Source organism: Typha angustifolia, chromosome 4 (assembly GCF_048772165.1).
Source record: "Typha angustifolia cultivar Huaian chromosome 4, ASM4877216v1, whole genome shotgun sequence".
In the NCBI taxonomy this organism is placed as follows: Eukaryota; Viridiplantae; Streptophyta; class Magnoliopsida; order Poales; family Typhaceae; genus Typha; species Typha angustifolia.
In genome coordinates, this window is record NC_133242.1 from 1,187,991 (window position 1) to 1,206,350 (window position 18,360).

The following is an 18,360-nucleotide window of genomic DNA, read 5'->3' on the forward strand; positions in this document are numbered from 1 at the left end:
TTAGGTACCCTCTCCCTGGGTTCTGAAAGAAAGAAAGAGCGACAAAGACAAAGACAAAGAACAATCCCGGTCAAGTCATACGGATAAGAGCGCATCACGGCCGTCTATGATTGATGGGACGGCAGATATACGTACTAGGGGCAGGTATCGAGGTGCAGATCTATTCCACTGTGAATAAGCAGGTGAATAAGGGAAGGCATCTATCCGTATCAAATCAGGTGTGAATAGAGACGGCGATATAATACTATTATATATATATATATATATCCACAGTAAAGAGTAGAGGGAATTGAACAAGGGTATATGACATCACTAACATACATATATATATATATATAGGAATAATTGGTGTTTTCCCATATGTTTAGGAATAGATTACACACGATAGTTGCAAAAGCCAAGATTAAATAGAAGGGATGAATTTGGTGTTCATCCAAGTACTTGCTACATAGTTTGCAAGAGACTGTTACATAACTAGATTTGACCTAGACAAAAGACCAGTTGACAAACATGAAAGCCAGACAATGAGGCGAGTCGTCGTCGGTCAGAACTTTCCACGCCATAGCTTGCTCGTAAGAAACCGGCCTACCCATGCTAGACAGGCAGATGCCGGCAGGGAGGTAGGCAAAGCCCTGGAATAAAGACATTCATCATCCATAAGAGACCAAGAGTTCAATTTTAATCGAGTTGCCAGGAATGTAGAATGTCTATTATCTCTACCTGTTGCATAATCTTGTCGAATTCGGAGCACAGCACCTTCCGACCGCTGTCGTCAAGGATCTTCTCGAGCCTTATGTCCTGAAGAGCTATGAGGGTCGTTTCCAGCATGTCAAGACCAGCTTGGTTTGTAAAGGTAAAGACAGGTGAGGCCTGCAACAAGTAGGCGAGTCTCACTTAGGAGTGTAATCAAGAATGCTCGGCTCTTAGACTACCATTACATTACACTATTTGTGAAGAGAAAGAATCACGTAAATTAGAATTCTTGCCTTCAAAGAACAGCACATGATGGCATCTGAATGGTGCCACAGGAGTTTCAACAGGGAATCTGCAGATTCAGAGTCTGCTTGAAGGAGCTCCACTCCAGTATGACACCTACAAGTAGTCAGGGCAGCTGGTAACATTTAGTGCAAGTAGATAGACATCAATCTTACTATTTATCAGTAGCACAGAAAAGATGATCAATGAAGACAGGGCCAAAGAAAAAGAAAAGTGATGACATTCACAAATCTAAAATGCTTAATGATAGACAAATAGTTAAAATGCTAAATGTCTTTACTTCAATACTTCATAGCACCGTCTTCCCATAGATAAATAAGTCAAGCTGAAATCAACTACAAAATTAACATCATCATGGAGGAGACATTACCTATAGCTCCTAGAAATCCATCTTGTCAGAGTGTGAGCTTCTGGTGAACCAGGAGAGTGTTTCATCCCAATCTGCATTCCTATACGTGAAGGTGATATTGCCATAGCAACTCTCTGGACTGAGGCCACCACACTTCTGACATATTGTCTGGCCATTGCTGCGACATTTTCTCGAAGGTGGTTCTCATATGTAAACTGGAATGCTATCGTCAGAACAGATCTCAGGTTGTATGAAGAATCATTAGCAGGGCGTGCAGCACCACCAGATCCAACCTCCAGGGTTGATGCCAGGTCAAGTGTTCGTGTAGCAGCAGGTGAATCCTGCAATTCAGATAAATCAGTCCTTATACAATCAAAAACAAGAAACTTGGGTGCATTTCATAGATAAGAAGTGGAATCAGAAATAAGAAAAAAAGTATAGATGTGGCATACTACAAATGGAGAATCATTTCAAAGAAAATGAGTCCAAGGCAGTAAATGAGATAACTATGGCCAAGAAGTATCATACAAAAGAATAAAAAAGAATAAATGGGACACATATATAGTACAATCGTTAGTAGAGTGAAGATACTTACTGTTTTGGGATCCAGAGGTATCACACGGAAACCAGAGGGCAACAGAGGGGCATCATCAGCAAAAGATTCATCTATAGGTGCAAATACAAGCTGTGCACAAGCACCCACTGCATTCTCATCAACTCCACTGCAAAGCTGTTATAACAGAAATCAAATTAGATAGAGAACCAATCTGAGTTAGTAGTACAATAATTAGTCAATAACTTGTAGAAACCTGGAGTAAATACAAGTCCCTTGGTAGAACAACTTCATCTGGATTGAACCCGTGGCCTTCGAGCCTAATTACCTCCAAGAACTGAACTCCAATAAGTTAGATTCATGCACAAAAGTAGTAAAAATAATGAATAAATGAGCGTACAATATCTCAGAAGTACCTCTTCATTCTCCACGGTATGAGCAAGAGGCAATATAACCTGACTTCCTAGAAAACCACTATTAGATCTCAAACCAGGAACTGCAAATGGACTAGCTCTTAGAGACGCAGCAGAGTAAGCATCTACACCACAGTCAGCCCACTCCGAACGGTGCTCCCTCAGAAAGCGAACAAGTAAAGCAGGTGGCACATTCTACATTACCATAATAATATGTGAGACCCAGCAGTTAAATAAGATAAACCAAACCAGGAAGATGGTAATTCTCCATAAGACTTCAAAATAATTTAGATGATTATACCTGCAGCAACATGGATGCCTTTGCACATAACACACCACCTCCAATGGTGGGAAAAAGTGATGGAGAGTTGACATGAGACCCAAGAAGCTTATTTGGCGATGAGCTGACAGCAATAGTAACATCCTCAACACCATCACTACTCAACAAAGACCAACCATCATCCGTGAATCCATTCACAGCATCATTAAATCCTCTGCAAATTACAACAATTAGCTTGATTTTGAATATAGGCTATTCTTTATGGAAGATTTCAATACCCCGAAAACAGTAGTCACTCACCTGCTCAGTCTCTGACTAAAAGTCCTTAAAACTGCAGGTTGACGACCTCCACCATAAGGAACTTCACCACTTGACTCCTGTGCTATTTGTCTAATATGACGCAATGCCTGGTGGAATTCAACAGATGAATCATCGTGACAAAATTGTAACAAAATAAGCCAATTGAGCAGTACAGAGAACAAGACTTACAGCTATGGTCATCTTTTGTGCGAGAATTCTTGGTGATTCATAGAGGGGTCTGAGTACCTCCGGGACACTCCAAGCCTACAGGAAAAGGCCAAAAAGATTAACAAAAAAAAAGTAGGTTTCGTGCAAATTTTAACATAATTCTAATTAGGGGATGTTTTGAATCACGCCACTTACATCCAAGTCAACATGATCCACAATGTGAATCATGGAACCACCACCATCACATGGTCGAATAAGATAGCCACTAGGAAGCACATCAGCTCTTACAAAATTTGGAGCAGAAGGTCCAGCTGGACCACCAGTTGAAGGAGTCAGTGATCTCTCACAGATCTGAGGATAAATATTTAAAATTTGTTCTTAGTTCTGTGAAAAGCTGAAACTTTACCATAAAATTAAACAGACTGGCAACAAGCAATACAAAGTCATTATGGGCAATGAAGAGGAAACAGTTGAAACTTCTTAATAGTATTTAAAGTAAGTTATAAACAAATGTGATCCAAATGAAGTGAGGCAGAGGATCTATGTGAGGAAGAGAACCATAAGCAGGTTATCAAGAGAATTACCACAAGACTGCCATCTTCCAGACCAGTAGTGTATCTAAGTGTCCAAAAGTCACGTGCTGCTGCTAATGTAGTGGGTGCGTAAGTCTGCAAAAGTAAGGGGTATTAAATAAAAGGATATAAACCAAAAAAACATAACTAAGCAGAAATAGAACCTGCCTAATCAAGCAACAGAACATTATGCCACATCTCACAAGAACAAATACAAACCTGCATGTAGATAAGCTCAATAGTTCCACCATTACCAGTAGGAATAACAGTCAGCACCTCAAGACATCGGCAGTCTCGAAACCAAGATGCACGATCTTTAAGGATCTCTGCGACCTGAATGAAAAATTAATCACTAGTTGTCTATCGGAGAAAAATTACAAAAAATCTTTGTAGGCAATGACTTACCTTAGTGGGTTCTAGACTCACAAGGCCACAAGCTCGTGCTGCTACCCCACTGCAATTGTGGGAAACAGCAATGATTCCAATAGAATCCGGACCAGGCTACAAGATAACACCAAGTCAGAAATGTAAGAACAGTTCATACTAAATAGACAGGCATCGAACGAAATGTAGACTGAAATACCTTCATCCCAACCATCTGCACCCATTCGACAGCGGTTCCAGTCGCCTTCGAGAGGAACTCTGCCAAGGTCTCCTCAGCGATTGCGAGTAGACTGTCAGATGGAAGAGACACAAAAGAGATAAGTAAAAGCTAAATTACCATAGTAGTGTAGCGTGAAATACGAGCATAAGAAAATGTATTACCCAGCTGGGTTGTTGGCATCCCTGTGAGGATGCTGCGGTATGGGGTTTTGTTGATTGTGGTGTTGACCACTTGTCACTACAGACTCACAGCTTGTGTCTGTAGTTGCCGCAGATGGCTGCTGTTGGTGAAACCAATAGTTAGTCTCATTCACAAAGTAAAATAAGTGAGAAAATCAAGAATCTTGTATAACTGTTCCACTGTCATCAGCAATCATCCAAAGAATCGTATGCTAACATAATTAGAATTCATATTTCTTGAATTTAATGGATCAAGAAGATTAACCACGTTCTTAGATCCTTGTAAAAACTTGTAATTTCTGAATCATTCGAGAGTAGATCCACATATTTATGAATCTCATCTAACAAAATAGTGCAATTTTGAAGCATTCTCTTAGTTAGGCATTTATCACGAGATTCAAAGTCATAATTAGACGCCCTTAATTTCTGAAAGGCATCCAACAAAAAAACGGTCACCGTCATAATTTCGGCAAAATTAAGACTTAACTAACAACAAAGAGGATGTATCATGAATATCTTACAGTATGAATCTGCTGACGCATGTAGCCGTTCTCATAAACAAGTTGAGAGACCTGCTTCTGAAGTCGGTCATTTTCCTCCATCAATAACTTGTTCATGGCGGTCAGCTTTCGATTCACTGTCTGAAGACGAGAAGCCTCCTTCCTTTGCTTCTCTCGGCATCTAAAGAACAGGGGTATCACTTAGTAATAGATTACCGAATCTTATCAACAAAAATAGAAAGATTCTTCATTAGGACGACAACTAAATATCAACTATACGCATAGCATCAAGAGAGTAACAGAAATGAAAAGGTCATCTAGTTCAACTTATCCGCCCTTTTATGATGGTTTCATTAATACTTGGTCATCAAAATCTACGGAAAGAGTACAATATTCTTCACAAACAATGAAGTCCGTTCCTCCATCATTGCAAGCTAATACAATGGATACATCAACGCAAAATCAAGTATCCGATTTACTTAGCAAAAAGAAAATGCAGGCGTAAAACAAAATCACGCTATAGAAAACCTCAAGTTCCAAATCCGGCAAAGCCCTTCTCACAAAACTCACTCTTTTTAACAAAAACCATAAAAAGAACTCATTTTTCCGCCACCGAACCCCAAGCTCACCTGCGATTCTGAAACCAAACTTTGATCTGCTTCGGCTCGATGTTAGACAGTATCGGGCACTCCCTTATGAGCTGCTGCCTTCGCATCGAGCTCGGCTTAGGGCACTCGCTATAAACCCTCTCCAATGCCTCCACCTGCTCCGGCGTATACCTGACATACTTCCCCGCATCCATCCCCGCCTTATCCTTCCCCGCCACCACCATCGCCATCGCTTCCCCCCCGACAGGTTAACCCAACCCAAACCCTAGAAATGCCACGACCCGAGACCCACCTCTCTCCGGCATCACCGAGTTCGGAGCCCTAACCCTAGCTTCGCCTTCTTCTCCGCTCCCGTGGCGTATAAAAGTGAGAGTAAAGAGGGGACGAGGGAGACCACTTTAAAGCTTTTTAGAGAGAGAAAGTAGTGTGCGAGAGAGAGAGAGAGAGAGAGTAGAGCACGGGCAAGGTTATGGGGAGAGGAGCTCTCTTTAATCTTATTTAATTTTTTATTTTTGTTTTTTGATGCTTTTTATTGTTTAGTTTAAGTAAGGGAATTTTTTTTCTATTCTTTTGAAGAAAATGTGGGGGATTACTTTTTTCTTTACTTATGATTTTATTTGCGTTGAGGCGTTGCTGCTGCTGTTCTCAGATAAAGTGCTCTCTCTCTCTCTCTCTCTCTCCCTCTCTCTCTACTGAGTTCTAAATATGGGCATTTTGAGGGTCGTGTTTGTAAAAAGCCGCATACATACATGACATGATGATGATGGAGGAGAACAGGAGAAGGCATGCATGAGGATGGTGATCCATGTCCCCTCTACTGCTGCATCGTCATTTTCTAAGTTCAAAGGGAAATTTACATAGGGAGCTTGGACTTTCATCATATTTATAATAAAATCTTTTGTGGAAATTAAATCTGAATAGGGGGAAATAAGTAATTATCTTATTAAGATACAAAAGTTGCAGTTAAGTATCATGGGGCACAATGACGCACAATATAGTTCAAATGGTAAAAGTATTTTTTAACCCATTCAAACTTTTATTATTAATAATAAAAGTATAAGGAGTGAACCGGTAAATTACGAAAATGTAGGGAGTGAAAAGCAACTTTCCCTCGTCCACGTGTCACTAGGACCCGCCGCGGTATATCCCGGGCCCAGACCTACGGATCCGATTCGTTTAGCGAGAGAACCCCTACGATCAAATAGGCAACCTAAACTCCAATCTCCGCCGTCAAACGCTTTCCGCCTTTCAAATCCAACGGTGCCTCTTTCCTCACCTCCCCCTACCCTTCTAACCCGGATCTCTGCATCAAATGCAACGAGATCTTTTGTCCCATCTTTTTACTCCCCTAAATCTTTAAAAATTTACTCGCTGCTCCCTAAAAAGTTGAAATAGACTTAGTTGTAAAAAAAAAAAAAATAGTGGAAAAGTTTTCCAAAAGTTCAAACCTCCAGTGAAATAAAAATATTTAAAAATTAAATATTATATATAAATTTAAATTCTTATGATGCTATTTGGCCCGGGTGGGATGAGGACAAACAGAAGGGTGTTGAGTTGGAGTTAATTTGTGCCGGCGTGAGATCTGGGTACAAAGATTTAATCTGGATTTGATGCAGTTATTAACAGTTGTTATGTAATTAATGCAAGGATTTATGTCGGCTAATGTGTCATCTCAACTTTGCAACTCTGAGCTCTCTCTACTGTACTGGGTGGTCTTGGCCTGTCAAATCTCTCGCCTCTTTTTTCTTTTAAATGATACCTTTCAGTTATATCCTACTTTTCTGGGGGTCAATAAGAAAAATAAAGGAAATATTTATTCTAATTTTATTTTGGTGTTTAATTTTTTAAAAAAAAAGATGGTGAAATAATATGGCCGTAGGATGGTGTTTAATTGTAATCGTTAGAATAACGGATCAAAATATGTTTTAAAAAAAATTAAATGTAAGTTATAATTTTATTTATAATCATTGAACAAAAAAATATATAGATATCATCACAAATAATATTACAAATATATTTTGATATATTATTATCACATATCATTTTTCAATATATCCCAACTAAGACATAGAATAGAGATATTCGAAATAAGAAGAATTTATTCTATTTTTTTTTTTTAAATTTGTATCTCATGTTTAGCATTTTGTTTCAAGAATAAGGAGAATTTATTTCAGAATATGACGCTTATTCTATCGAACTAAACAAATAAATTTGGTTTATATATGCATACCTTGGATTCGTTATAATTTGCTTCTTATTAGAATTTGCCTGATTGCCTACCTATTGGAAGGAGATGGCTAGCCTCTATATCTATCTTATGATTAGCATATGAATTTATGACATATGAAAAGAAATTGTTATATATCACCTTGCATTTTAGTGTTTTCGAATGATACCCTCCTGTTACTTTGAGTAATTATCACTAATCTTAGACTACAACTTTATTTAGGTTAGTGAATAAAATATAAGTATAAGGATGTTTTAATCCTTTTTTATGGGTAGAGTAATGAAATCTTGAGGATTAGTTAGCACTGAGAGGTACCCAACAACCCATACAAAGATAAAGGTTTCCATGAGTATTCATGCAGAAGAAAAAACTTGGGTGTATTGATGTATATATACATGAGCATATATAGACTTTAGAAGGGATCATTTTGAAGATAATTGAAGATAGAAGAAGGAGGACAACACATGGCAGTATATATATTCTCATTTACATGATAATAATGAAGACGAGATGATACAACTCCATTGAATTATTCTTGTCACATAGAAGAGATTAGTAATCCTATGCTTATATGTATATATGCATCAATAGAGCAATCAATGATCATGATATTGGTGTAGGAGATTGGAAGGGAGTCAAATGAGCTAAAGAGCAACTTCACATAGGAGAGAGATCACTACACACTCAATCACTTCATCTTCCCTTATCGCACTTGTGGTCATTGCATACTTTCTCTTTCTTTCTCTCTCTTTTTAACCATCAAATATAGTATGATCTGAATTTATTAACTTTGATCTTAATGTAAAGCAAATTGCAAACGCTAACATGCATGCAAACAGTTCATCAGAAGCTGGCGTAAGAAGTAATAAGATCGGCTAAACAAAAGGTTAAAGTTGCTAATTAAATTTCGCTTAGATTGGCCATGATTATAGAGCGAAGACAAACTAGAGAGACTTTAGCAACGTTGGGCCATCCAAGAGGATAAAGATATTTGAAACATTAAACCCTAAACCCTAGAAGAAGCCTTAAAAGCCACTTTTGTGGCCTGATGTAGTACACCAACACCAACCCCCACTCTTCCATTTATTCTTTTCCCCCCTTTCTCTCTCTCTCTCTCCCCTTTCCCCCTCCCTTCACTCCCAAGCTTGTCATTGCCTTTATTCATTCAGGGAAAAGAAAAAAAGATAACAAAAGAAAAGTAGAGGAATGTATGAAAAGCACTCAGCCTTTAGTTCTCCTTAGGTTGACATGCACAACAAACATACATCTACACCTTTTAATCATCAATGCATAAGGTATCCCAAGCACAACAAAGAGAGCTTTCTTTTATTCCCCCCCTCTCTCTCTCTCTCTCTCTCTCTATCTATCTCACTCCATGCCATACTGCCATGTCCTTGTGAAATAGTATAAGAGAACTAGTGCAACAAGAGCAATTAATGGGTCATGATGGGGTTGTGGGGGAGTCAATGGCCACACAAGGGTGCAGGGGGTGGTGTCTTCCTGTCCCCTTGGTGGCATGATGGCTCATGTCACTTTTGCCATGCCTCTCTTCATCCATGTCTCCCTCTCTCTCCTCTCCCTTCTCTCTTCTCCTTTCCTTTCCTTCCACAAAAAGGATGGCCATGGGGAGAAGGGGGTTAAGGAGGTAGGGAAGAAATGGGGGCCCCTCTTCCCATAGTAGTGCAACTAAGGCATGCACTCCGAGATCCATTGCGTGATCTTGCATACTAGCTATAAGAGATGTGGAGGTCCCTGTCACAACTCCCTCCCCACCCTTTTGCTAATTAAGGCCCCATGTGGTTGCATGATCACATATACCCTATTTGTTTATCAACCCTAAGTTCTCGAATCGATTAGTTATTCTTTAGATTCATATTATTTTCTTTTGTTATGTTTCTTCACATCTCAGAGTAAGTTAATTTAAGCCTAAGTTAAGATTTACATGTATATAAATTAAAAATATTAATAATGTCATCCTCTAAATTAAGTCATTAGGGTTATAGGGGGTCTCGCATGCATGGATGATGGACCACCATGGGAGGAGGAATGGGGCCCATGGAAAGGGGAGCGGGGCATGGCGTTGCTTGCGCGTGTACCTCGATAACCGTGCTGCGTTTTTCGTGTCCCTCTTTTACTTCTCCATGCATGTGGATTTCACTATCGATTAGATAAAGGTTTTCTTTCTTTTTTTTTACTCTTCTTTTCTTTTTGAGGTAATGCTTTGGTATGCAATTCTATCTACTTGGTATTGCCAATTTGCCATGCATGCATGGATGATTACGGATGCAAGACGGGGGGGTGCTTATGATAATTGCGCTGTTTAATTTCTTAATTTCTTTTGTGGTTAGGGTTGTAAGTGTAATTTACAAAATTGAAACTTTTCTTTTTCTTTTTATTCGTTTTGGCCCCTGATAAATTTTAAATATCAGAATGCAACGTTGCAACGTGACGGTGACGCATTACTTCGGTGGGCATTATCGGAGCCGAGTTCGAGCCCAACTGGCCCCAGTTGGGAAAAGTTATTCAGGGCGAAGCCCGGCCCGTATCGAGTTAACGGGCCCTCGATTGACTCTCCTGTTTATCGGACCTAGATCCGCTTACCGTACTCGATCCATTATCGTCGCGTATAAAGAGTCTCATACTCGGCGCTCTTCCTCTCCCCCTCCTCAAAACCCTAGCCGGCGCTCTTTCCTCTCCTCCAATCCCTAGGGCTTTCGTGACCTCGAAGCGGAGCAAGAATGGCGTAAGTGATCAGATCTCCTCTCTCGCTAGGCTTTTCTTGATATCCCTTTTTTATCGTTGTTTGTTAGATTACCTTTGTCCTGTCGATTTGTTTCTTACATGAGTGCTTAGAGTTAGTTTACGTAGTCGATCAAGATTGCATATTTGTGCTATGGCTAGAATTGTTTGTACTCTTCAATTGTGCAAGTGACCTTCGCATGGATTTGTTGATGACTTGAAGACTATATGTAGTATGAACTGAAGGATAAGGATACATTGTCCCAATGTCACGCAGGGGTACATGCTTTGCTTAGCAACTGTTGTACTAGTTCTGGATTTGCATGGATGCTTACTTTGCCTTCAAAAAGTTCACATTGTTGGACATTAGTGACTAAGAGTCCCTTTCCTACAGTTGAACCAATTATTCATGCTCCTATTGTATTCAAGTTGTTGTTGCATTCTCTTATCAACTTTTTCTTTTCGTTCTATATAGTAGGTGGAAAATTGCTGTTAGAATAACTTCTTGGCTATTTTCTTATGTTTGTCAGGGAAGATATTGCAGTTGAAACCACCACTCCAGTTCTTGGAGAGCCCATGGACTTGATGACTGCCTTGCAACTTGTGATGAAAAAGTCTGGAGCTCATGATGGGCTTATTAAGGGGCTTCGTGAGGCTGCCAAGGCAATTGAGAAGCACGCTGCACAGCTATGTGTTCTGGCTGAGGATTGCGATCAGCCTGACTACGTAAAGCTGGTTAAAGCACTCTGCGCTGATCATAATGTTCACTTGGTTACAGTTCCTAGTGCTAAAACTCTTGGTGAATGGGCAGGGGTTAGTATTTCAATTCTCACGCATGGTCTATTGTTTTCAACATGTTATTACTTGTGACTTTATTAGAACTATATAGAAAGAGGAGGTCATTTGGTGCATGTTATATTAGTGACAAATTGCTAAGAAGAAGCATTTAAGCAGCATTTAGAAAGTATACACACTTAATTCCTCCTACCAGTAATCAATGATAAACTGTTCAATAAAAAACCCAAAGGAAGTGAGATACATTAGGTTTCAAAATCCACATCAAACTTTTCTAATGGAAACTATGAATTTTCCAAAGTCGATACACCTGAATATTATCTATAATGGTTGAATGAAAAAGGAAACCAGAACTTAATGCATAAATAGTATCTGGTAATTATTGCTGTAAATGGATCTACCATTAAGTCATCTTCCATGTATTGTTTAGTGAATTTACTACTGAAACCAATTTGTATAGATGTCTTTGTTCCTCTCATGTCTAAGTTTGGCAACCAATTCTCATTTATATTTTAGGTCAGCTTGTATCAATTTGAACTTCGTATCTTTTAGTTTATTGCATCTAATAGATTATATATATGTGATGTAGCTTTGCAAAATTGATTCTGAGGGGAAAGCGAGGAAAGTTGTAGGCTGCTCTTGTGTGGTTATCAAGGTAAGGGCATCAATATCTTTTTGGTTTTGCTGCTTAAACTTCTTTTTTAGAAGGAAACAAAGGTTACAAATGCTCAGCTTGTATTTGTTTTTCCTTTTCAGGATTATGGCGAAGAATCAGAAGGCCTCCATATAGTTCAGGAGTATGTTAAATCGCACTGATAGATGGTTATGCCTAATGGCACTTAGGAGAGATGCTTTATATGTTGTCACCTTAGATGGATGGTTGTGCAATTTTTGCAGCTACTTTAGGCTATGAATTTTTTCTGACTGCTCTGAGATTTTCAACTTTGTTATTTATTCAAGTACTTTCCATTTCATGTTTGCATTAAAACTCCTTTCATGGTTGTCACAATATCAAAATATCGTGGCGAAACCTGACCAGGGAAAGAAATTGCCAAACGATGGAATTCCCTACGGACATATTAAAAGTGATAGTGTCGGTTAAGGGGTAAGATTTGTTCCTCGGTGATTCGTGCTAAAATTGGCATTGGTTTTTGCCTGTTAAATTGGCTACTGTGAGTTGAAAATGTAACCCAATCCTCTCGGATGATTCTTCCACAATCAAAGACTATTACCGCGGAAAACATAAATTATGTTATCATATTTTCATTTTTGTTACGTTTGCACAGGCCACCAAAATATTTAAAAATATAATGGTAGCTAAAAGACCACTGGTAGAATCATGCTTGGTTAAACTACTATATATTCTCATGACAAACAATTTCCCCTTATTTTGATCATCAAACAGTCTTACCAGATGAGTTTACTAGAATGATCAACACATGCATGTATACATCTGTATTATTACAAAAATAAGGTTGCTTTCATTTATAAGTTAAGCATAGGATATTGGAGATGTAGTGCCAAGCTTATTCTGCATCTCTATGAATATTCCACCGCCTGGTCTACTAGTATCTCCGAATATGCTAAGAACAACAGAGAGTCTTGGCGACATTCTCTATTCACCAATCTAGACCTAAATCCCTTGAGATAAATAGCTCTTCAACATAGGAAATGACTAATGCAGACGCTCTGACGTAATTCTGCATCTGAACCTTTGCTGAGGTCTCTGCAACAATTAAAGATCTGGGTAAGTTTGGTTTCCATGCCATAACATACAACTAAATTGAATCATGTTTTAAAGCACTCCCAACTGTTTTGTTGAGCTTGCAGCTACCCATGTGATTTGTTTCCCCAGTAACATTGAGGTACAAATGCTTGTTGTCAATGCTCATGATGACGAACATGCTAGGAAAACATGCAGCCCCTCAATGAAAAATATGGTTGTATGAATCAATATATTTTAATTTGGTGAACATGCACACAGAATACTAAAGCAAATCAAGTGGCCTAGCCGCTCATCAAGATCAAAACATCCCATTATCATAGGACCCAACTCATATACTTGCACTACACACAAAGACCTTCCTATGACTATCATGAGATCATGAATGTAATGCCTAAACAATCTACAGAAAGAACATCCATGTTTGAACTCACCGTTTTCATTTAGTTTTTTTAATAGCTGCGACTTTGACGGAAGAACATACATCCCTGCAGCAACTGCTTTTCGTATGGCCCATCCATGATGAGGAGCAAATACTTTTGCATAAGCTACCGAGGCCGCTTCCTTGAGGGAATTCCCCCTGAAATAATAATAGTTGAGATTTATAAAATTCGGACAAACAGTTGCACATGGCTTTCCAAAACATTTATAAAGCTGGCCTTTATCACAGAGATCCAAACAAAATCAGCATTACCACAGAACAGTATGGAACATCCATCATCCTTATTACAGAGGATGTTATTATAGTTGAGAATTTTCTGCACTCTGGAAGTTTCAAGTTAAAAGAGAATCATGAGATGGATAGTTTTTCTTGTCTTCTACTTTAGCAAGTTAAAGTCAAGGCATCATCATTTGCACAAACAATGTCCAGTGCTTGGACTATTTGTTGAACGTTCTTTTTTCATCAGTTTGTGCTTGATTAACTAATTTCCAACATCCCACCACACAAATAGTACATGTGAAAAAACATCCTAATAGAAAGCAATAAATTACTATCTGAGTAAAGTTACAGTTAAACCAGAGATATGTGCCAACTGACAGTTATGACACATAAAACCAGTCTGACATATAAGATTTCCTAACCACAGATCCAAATTGATGATCATCAGCATTAGCCATTCTCTTAAGATGAAGCATTCGTCAACCCGACTCTGCATAGATACACTCTTGAACAAATATTCTGTTTGAAACATTGACTTTAATAGATCTTCTCTAGTATTGACTCCACGGTAAGGAAAAATAGATAAGCATGTTCAAATTTATTATAATTAGAAAATATATAATATAATGATTTTGATTGGCCAAAGACTCAGAGTCCGTCACACATTCTGCTCTTTCAATACTCTCTCTCTCTCTCAAATTAAATAAAAATATCTGTGTTAGAGTGTGATCAGAAGGCTAAAAATAAGTTAAACTACATTTATAAAGCTTCATTTGATGCATACAATGTAATTGACAATATAACACATGCTTCTTGAAACTACAAAATAAACAACTGGATATATAAAGTTTCAACTTACTCTGATGATAAAATTTCCTCAAACAGCACTTTAACCATATCAAGCCCCCTCTTCACTCTAAGGAGGTTCCGCGTGTGACTACCCCCTTGTCTCACACAATTATTTTGCATATCAAAATCAAGTAATGAGTGCAATGTTGAAATAGATATCGATGCCTTCAACAGATCATCCACCTGAATGCACATTAAGAAAAGAGGGATAAAAAGCTAAGCAAATTGACATTGGCATTAGACAAAAAGAATCTCAAAAATAAAAATAAAAAATTCTTCGTACTACAAGCATTAACTCTTGAATCATTACAAGGCAGTCTCACGATAGCTGATAAATATAATGAACAGAAATTGATAAGGATTCCTGAAATACTTTATCACATTTACCTCCATTCCCTTTCCTTCTTCCATGGAAATATACATTTATGCAAAATGCTTCTTAAAGTCATCTTCATATTTTACACAATCTTATGCTGCAATTATATCTGTACACATGTTACAATGTACACATATATACTCAAAAATATACATGTGTACAGATGTAAATGCAACGTAAATTACAGGAGTATGTTCTAAAATCTGACTGTTCTAAATTACACAATTCGTTTCCAATCACTTAGAAGTTCTCTTCGATGAGATTATTAATTGAAAAAACATGGATTTTATCTGAAATCCACAAAGTTCGCAGTACAAAAATACCAAAATTCACGATCTAATAGATATAAAAATTACATGCACCGAAACGCAGAAGTAATTCAGAACTCTTTCTCAAATCAAGATGGCATCACCAACCGAGATCTCCAGATCATGGCCTAGTAGAGAGGAAGAGGCAGAAGAAGAGAAGGAATCAAACCTTGGAGACGTAATCCATTTCGGCAAATTTGAAAGCAACTCCGAGGCAACCAAAGAGGATGGAGACGTGGGAGCAGGCGGCGGAGAAGGGGGCGACCTCCATGGCCGCCGTCTTCGAGCTCGCCGTCTGGGCGAGGCCTTCGAAGGACTCCGCTATCCTACGCAGGGGCTTATCTCCCTCTCCCGCCATCTGCTAGGGTTACGCCTCGCCTCTCCAACCCGAGAGGAAGAAGCCCACGAAACGGACGAATCGGAATCGGATTCGGCGACGGAAAATCGTATTCCATGTTGATTTCTTGTAGACTTAATTACACTTTTGACCAGACCCGTCAAAATAAACGAGCTGGCTGCTTGGCTCGAGCTCGAACATGAATTGAGTCCATCTTTATGTTAAAATAGCCAAATAGGTTTCAAAATAATTTTAAGCTAAACTTAATCATATAATTTATATATATATATATATAATATCAGTAATACTTTCTATACTGTTATATTGTAAAATATACTTAAATGATTTATTATATTTATATAGAGTTTAATTTTGATCTCTAATCCTATCATTTATTTTCCAAATACACAAAACATATTAGTTTATGTTTTTATAATTAAAATAAGCCTCATTTTAAGCTTAATTATGTTTGAATTGATCAATCCTAAAATAATTTTCAATTAAGGTTTATCGCTAATTTAGACTCAAAATTATTTTAATTAAAATTTAATCATAGCTAGACTCGATCAAGCTCGATTTATTACACCCCTATCTATAACTATTGTTTATTTTCATATATACTGAAGATCCTCTCGTTTAATTATTTTTGTTACATATTAAACTCCATAATTATGATTTTCTTTGAAATGCCCATTTTATTAGTTATGTATTATATTTTATATTTAAAATAATATATGAATATCAAGATTAATTTTAGGCTATATAAAAAAAATCATTTTACTATTATATAAAAAAAGAAAAATAAAATTAATGATAAAAGGAAGATGAAGACTCGTTCATTGTTCCTACCAAATGCTCTTTGACTGGTATCATATGCTTCAAAGATACAAAATCTATAGAGCTAAATAATAATTAATATAAACAAATGGTTTATTATTTTCCCCCTTTTTTTCTCACATTAAAAAGTTAAAGAGAATGTGTCCGAATATTTATTAAATCCTTAAAATAAAAACTAATTATGTATATAGTTTTTCTCTAAAGACAGGAAGCGAAACCACGTGACACGTTCGTCTGGTATTGTAGATAGCCTCTGGATTTCAAATTATGTTATATTTATCCATCCTCACGTACGAATCCTAATCCTATGTGCCGCAACCAGAGTCGCCGGTTACGGTGTCTCCTGTTTGTGTGGCCACTCCGCCCCACGTCACCCAAAAGGTGGCATGCATGTTATCACACACGACTATACTTTTGCATGGACTAAAATGCCCTCGTCAGCCATTGTTGCATCTTTTCGCTTCACCCCCCCTGTTATGAATTATTTATGTTTTAAATGTTTGAGAATTATATAGATATATTTTCAAAGTTGTTGCTTCTGTACATCTCATTATTCAAAATGTCCAAACGAAATTATTCTGTAGTTGGTGTGCTGATATTTTCACGTTTGATTATTATAGGGTAGGTAGATAACTAGATAAATTTGTTGAATTAGTTAGGTCCACAACAACATATTAATAATTTTTTATATATTTTATATATAAAAGTATAAGCAATGCGTGGAATCTACGGGGCATTGTGTTTATGAGACTAAATTATTAATTTTTATTACGAAACACCACCTCTCTTAACATATTTGCAAATTGATTCCTCGTTTTACAGATAAATTTGCAGGTGACCATCTCTGACTAACTTAGAAATATGTCACTTTAATGGTAGTTTTGTGATAAACTACAATTTCAATATATGAATACAAAGGTAGTTTTTTGTAAATATATCTTAAAAAAGAGAAGCCAATTTCTGCAATATGTCTGAAATAAGGGGGTCATTTGAATATATTCATAAGACCGACAACAGAAGGGCAATTTAGTCAAAACGAGAAAAGCCAACCAAGATCTTTTTCACTTCTTAATTTGTTCACTTCCAACCTTTTTAACCTTCGTCGTTGCATTCCCGGTTACGTCCGACCGCAATGCCGGAGAGGGAGAGCTAGAGCTTGAGTGCGATTAGGGTTTGTATTCCTTCGCGCTGTCAAAGGTGAGATCGCGTTCTCTAGATTGAACATATGCAGCCTTCTCCTCTTCCCGAATCGCGTTCCTTGAAGTGCTCTTGGAATGAGTCCAAGTTGACTTCCTCGATCGACGTCGTATAATCTACGTTTCGGTCAAGATGGAGAGGGTGGTCGCATAGTTGAAGCTTTGTTCCTTTTCTTGTACGGTTCGGTAATCTTTGAGGGTTTTAGCTGCATTCTGGTTTAAAGAACGTATCATATCTCTTGTTTCTATTCTGTTTCTGAAGTATATATCATCAAATCTAAGTTTTCTAAGTTTTGGAATCTTTTACGTGGTTGGATGTAAATTTATGTGACTTTGTTTCGAATCCGTGTAATCTGTAGCTTTATGGTCGGGAAGTTCTAAAGGCAAGCTTATAGTTGATTATTTTTCTGAGTTGGATGTAAATTTATCTTTGAGGTTTTTATCTACATTCTGGTTAAATAAGGTATTATCTCTTTTGTTTTTATTCTGTTTCTTTTTCTGGAAGTAAATGACATTGACACCAAGTTTTCTAAATTTTAAAATATTCTATGTGATCTGGATGTAAATGTTTGTGACTTTGTTTCGAATCCGTGTGATCTGTAGTTTTGTGGCGGGGAAGTTCTAAGGCAATCTAATAGTTGATGATTCATTTTCTTTATTTTGTGTTGTATGATGAGCTTAACGTTGGGTTGATCTCGCAGTGGAGTAATTAGGTTCTTTATGAGGAATTCGTAGTAAAATCTCAGAACTGTTGGCTTCTTATTGATTTATTTGCAGTGGCATTCCGGAG

The 18,360-nt window shown here is 37.7% G+C and overlaps 3 protein-coding genes across 4 annotated transcripts; 1 reads left to right on the forward strand and 2 right to left on the reverse strand.

Annotated features, from left to right (window-relative positions):
• Positions 1-304: 304 nt before the first annotated feature.
• Positions 305-5,965, reverse strand: LOC140759767 (homeobox-leucine zipper protein HOX32). Of its 2 annotated transcripts, none has more exons than XM_073096416.1 (18): positions 5,544-5,965; positions 4,936-5,095; positions 4,397-4,512; positions 4,215-4,305; positions 4,037-4,132; positions 3,851-3,964; positions 3,644-3,727; positions 3,255-3,410; positions 3,081-3,155; positions 2,892-2,998; positions 2,613-2,805; positions 2,315-2,506; positions 2,155-2,235; positions 1,941-2,075; positions 1,367-1,686; positions 987-1,092; positions 721-870; positions 305-632 (listed from the first exon to the last, which is right to left on the reverse strand). In XM_073096416.1, the coding sequence occupies exons 1-18, from the start codon at positions 5,750-5,752 to the stop codon at positions 486-488; spliced, it is 2,532 nt and encodes an 843-aa protein (XP_072952517.1). In that variant the 5' UTR covers positions 5,753-5,965; the 3' UTR covers positions 305-485. The 2 variants fall into 2 exon arrangements, with proteins under 2 accessions (XP_072952517.1, XP_072952516.1); XM_073096415.1 differs by having other exon boundaries at positions 4,397-4,515; positions 5,544-5,964.
• A 4,388-nt stretch (positions 5,966-10,353) lies between these two features.
• LOC140759044 (small ribosomal subunit protein eS12) lies at positions 10,354-12,271 on the forward strand. The gene is made up of 4 exons (XM_073095506.1): positions 10,354-10,492; positions 11,019-11,301; positions 11,873-11,938; positions 12,040-12,271. The coding sequence occupies exons 1-4, from the start codon at positions 10,488-10,490 to the stop codon at positions 12,097-12,099; spliced, it is 414 nt and encodes a 137-aa protein (XP_072951607.1). The 5' UTR covers positions 10,354-10,487; the 3' UTR covers positions 12,100-12,271.
• Positions 12,272-12,668: 397 nt separating this feature from the next.
• On the reverse strand, positions 12,669-15,638 carry LOC140759124 (accelerated cell death 11). The gene is made up of 4 exons (XM_073095601.1): positions 15,370-15,638; positions 14,527-14,699; positions 13,441-13,586; positions 12,669-13,009 (listed from the first exon to the last, which is right to left on the reverse strand). Exons 1-4 carry the CDS (start codon positions 15,556-15,558, stop codon positions 12,903-12,905), a joined length of 615 nt encoding a protein of 204 aa, XP_072951702.1. The 5' UTR covers positions 15,559-15,638; the 3' UTR covers positions 12,669-12,902.
• Positions 15,639-18,360: the final 2,722 nt, after the last annotated feature.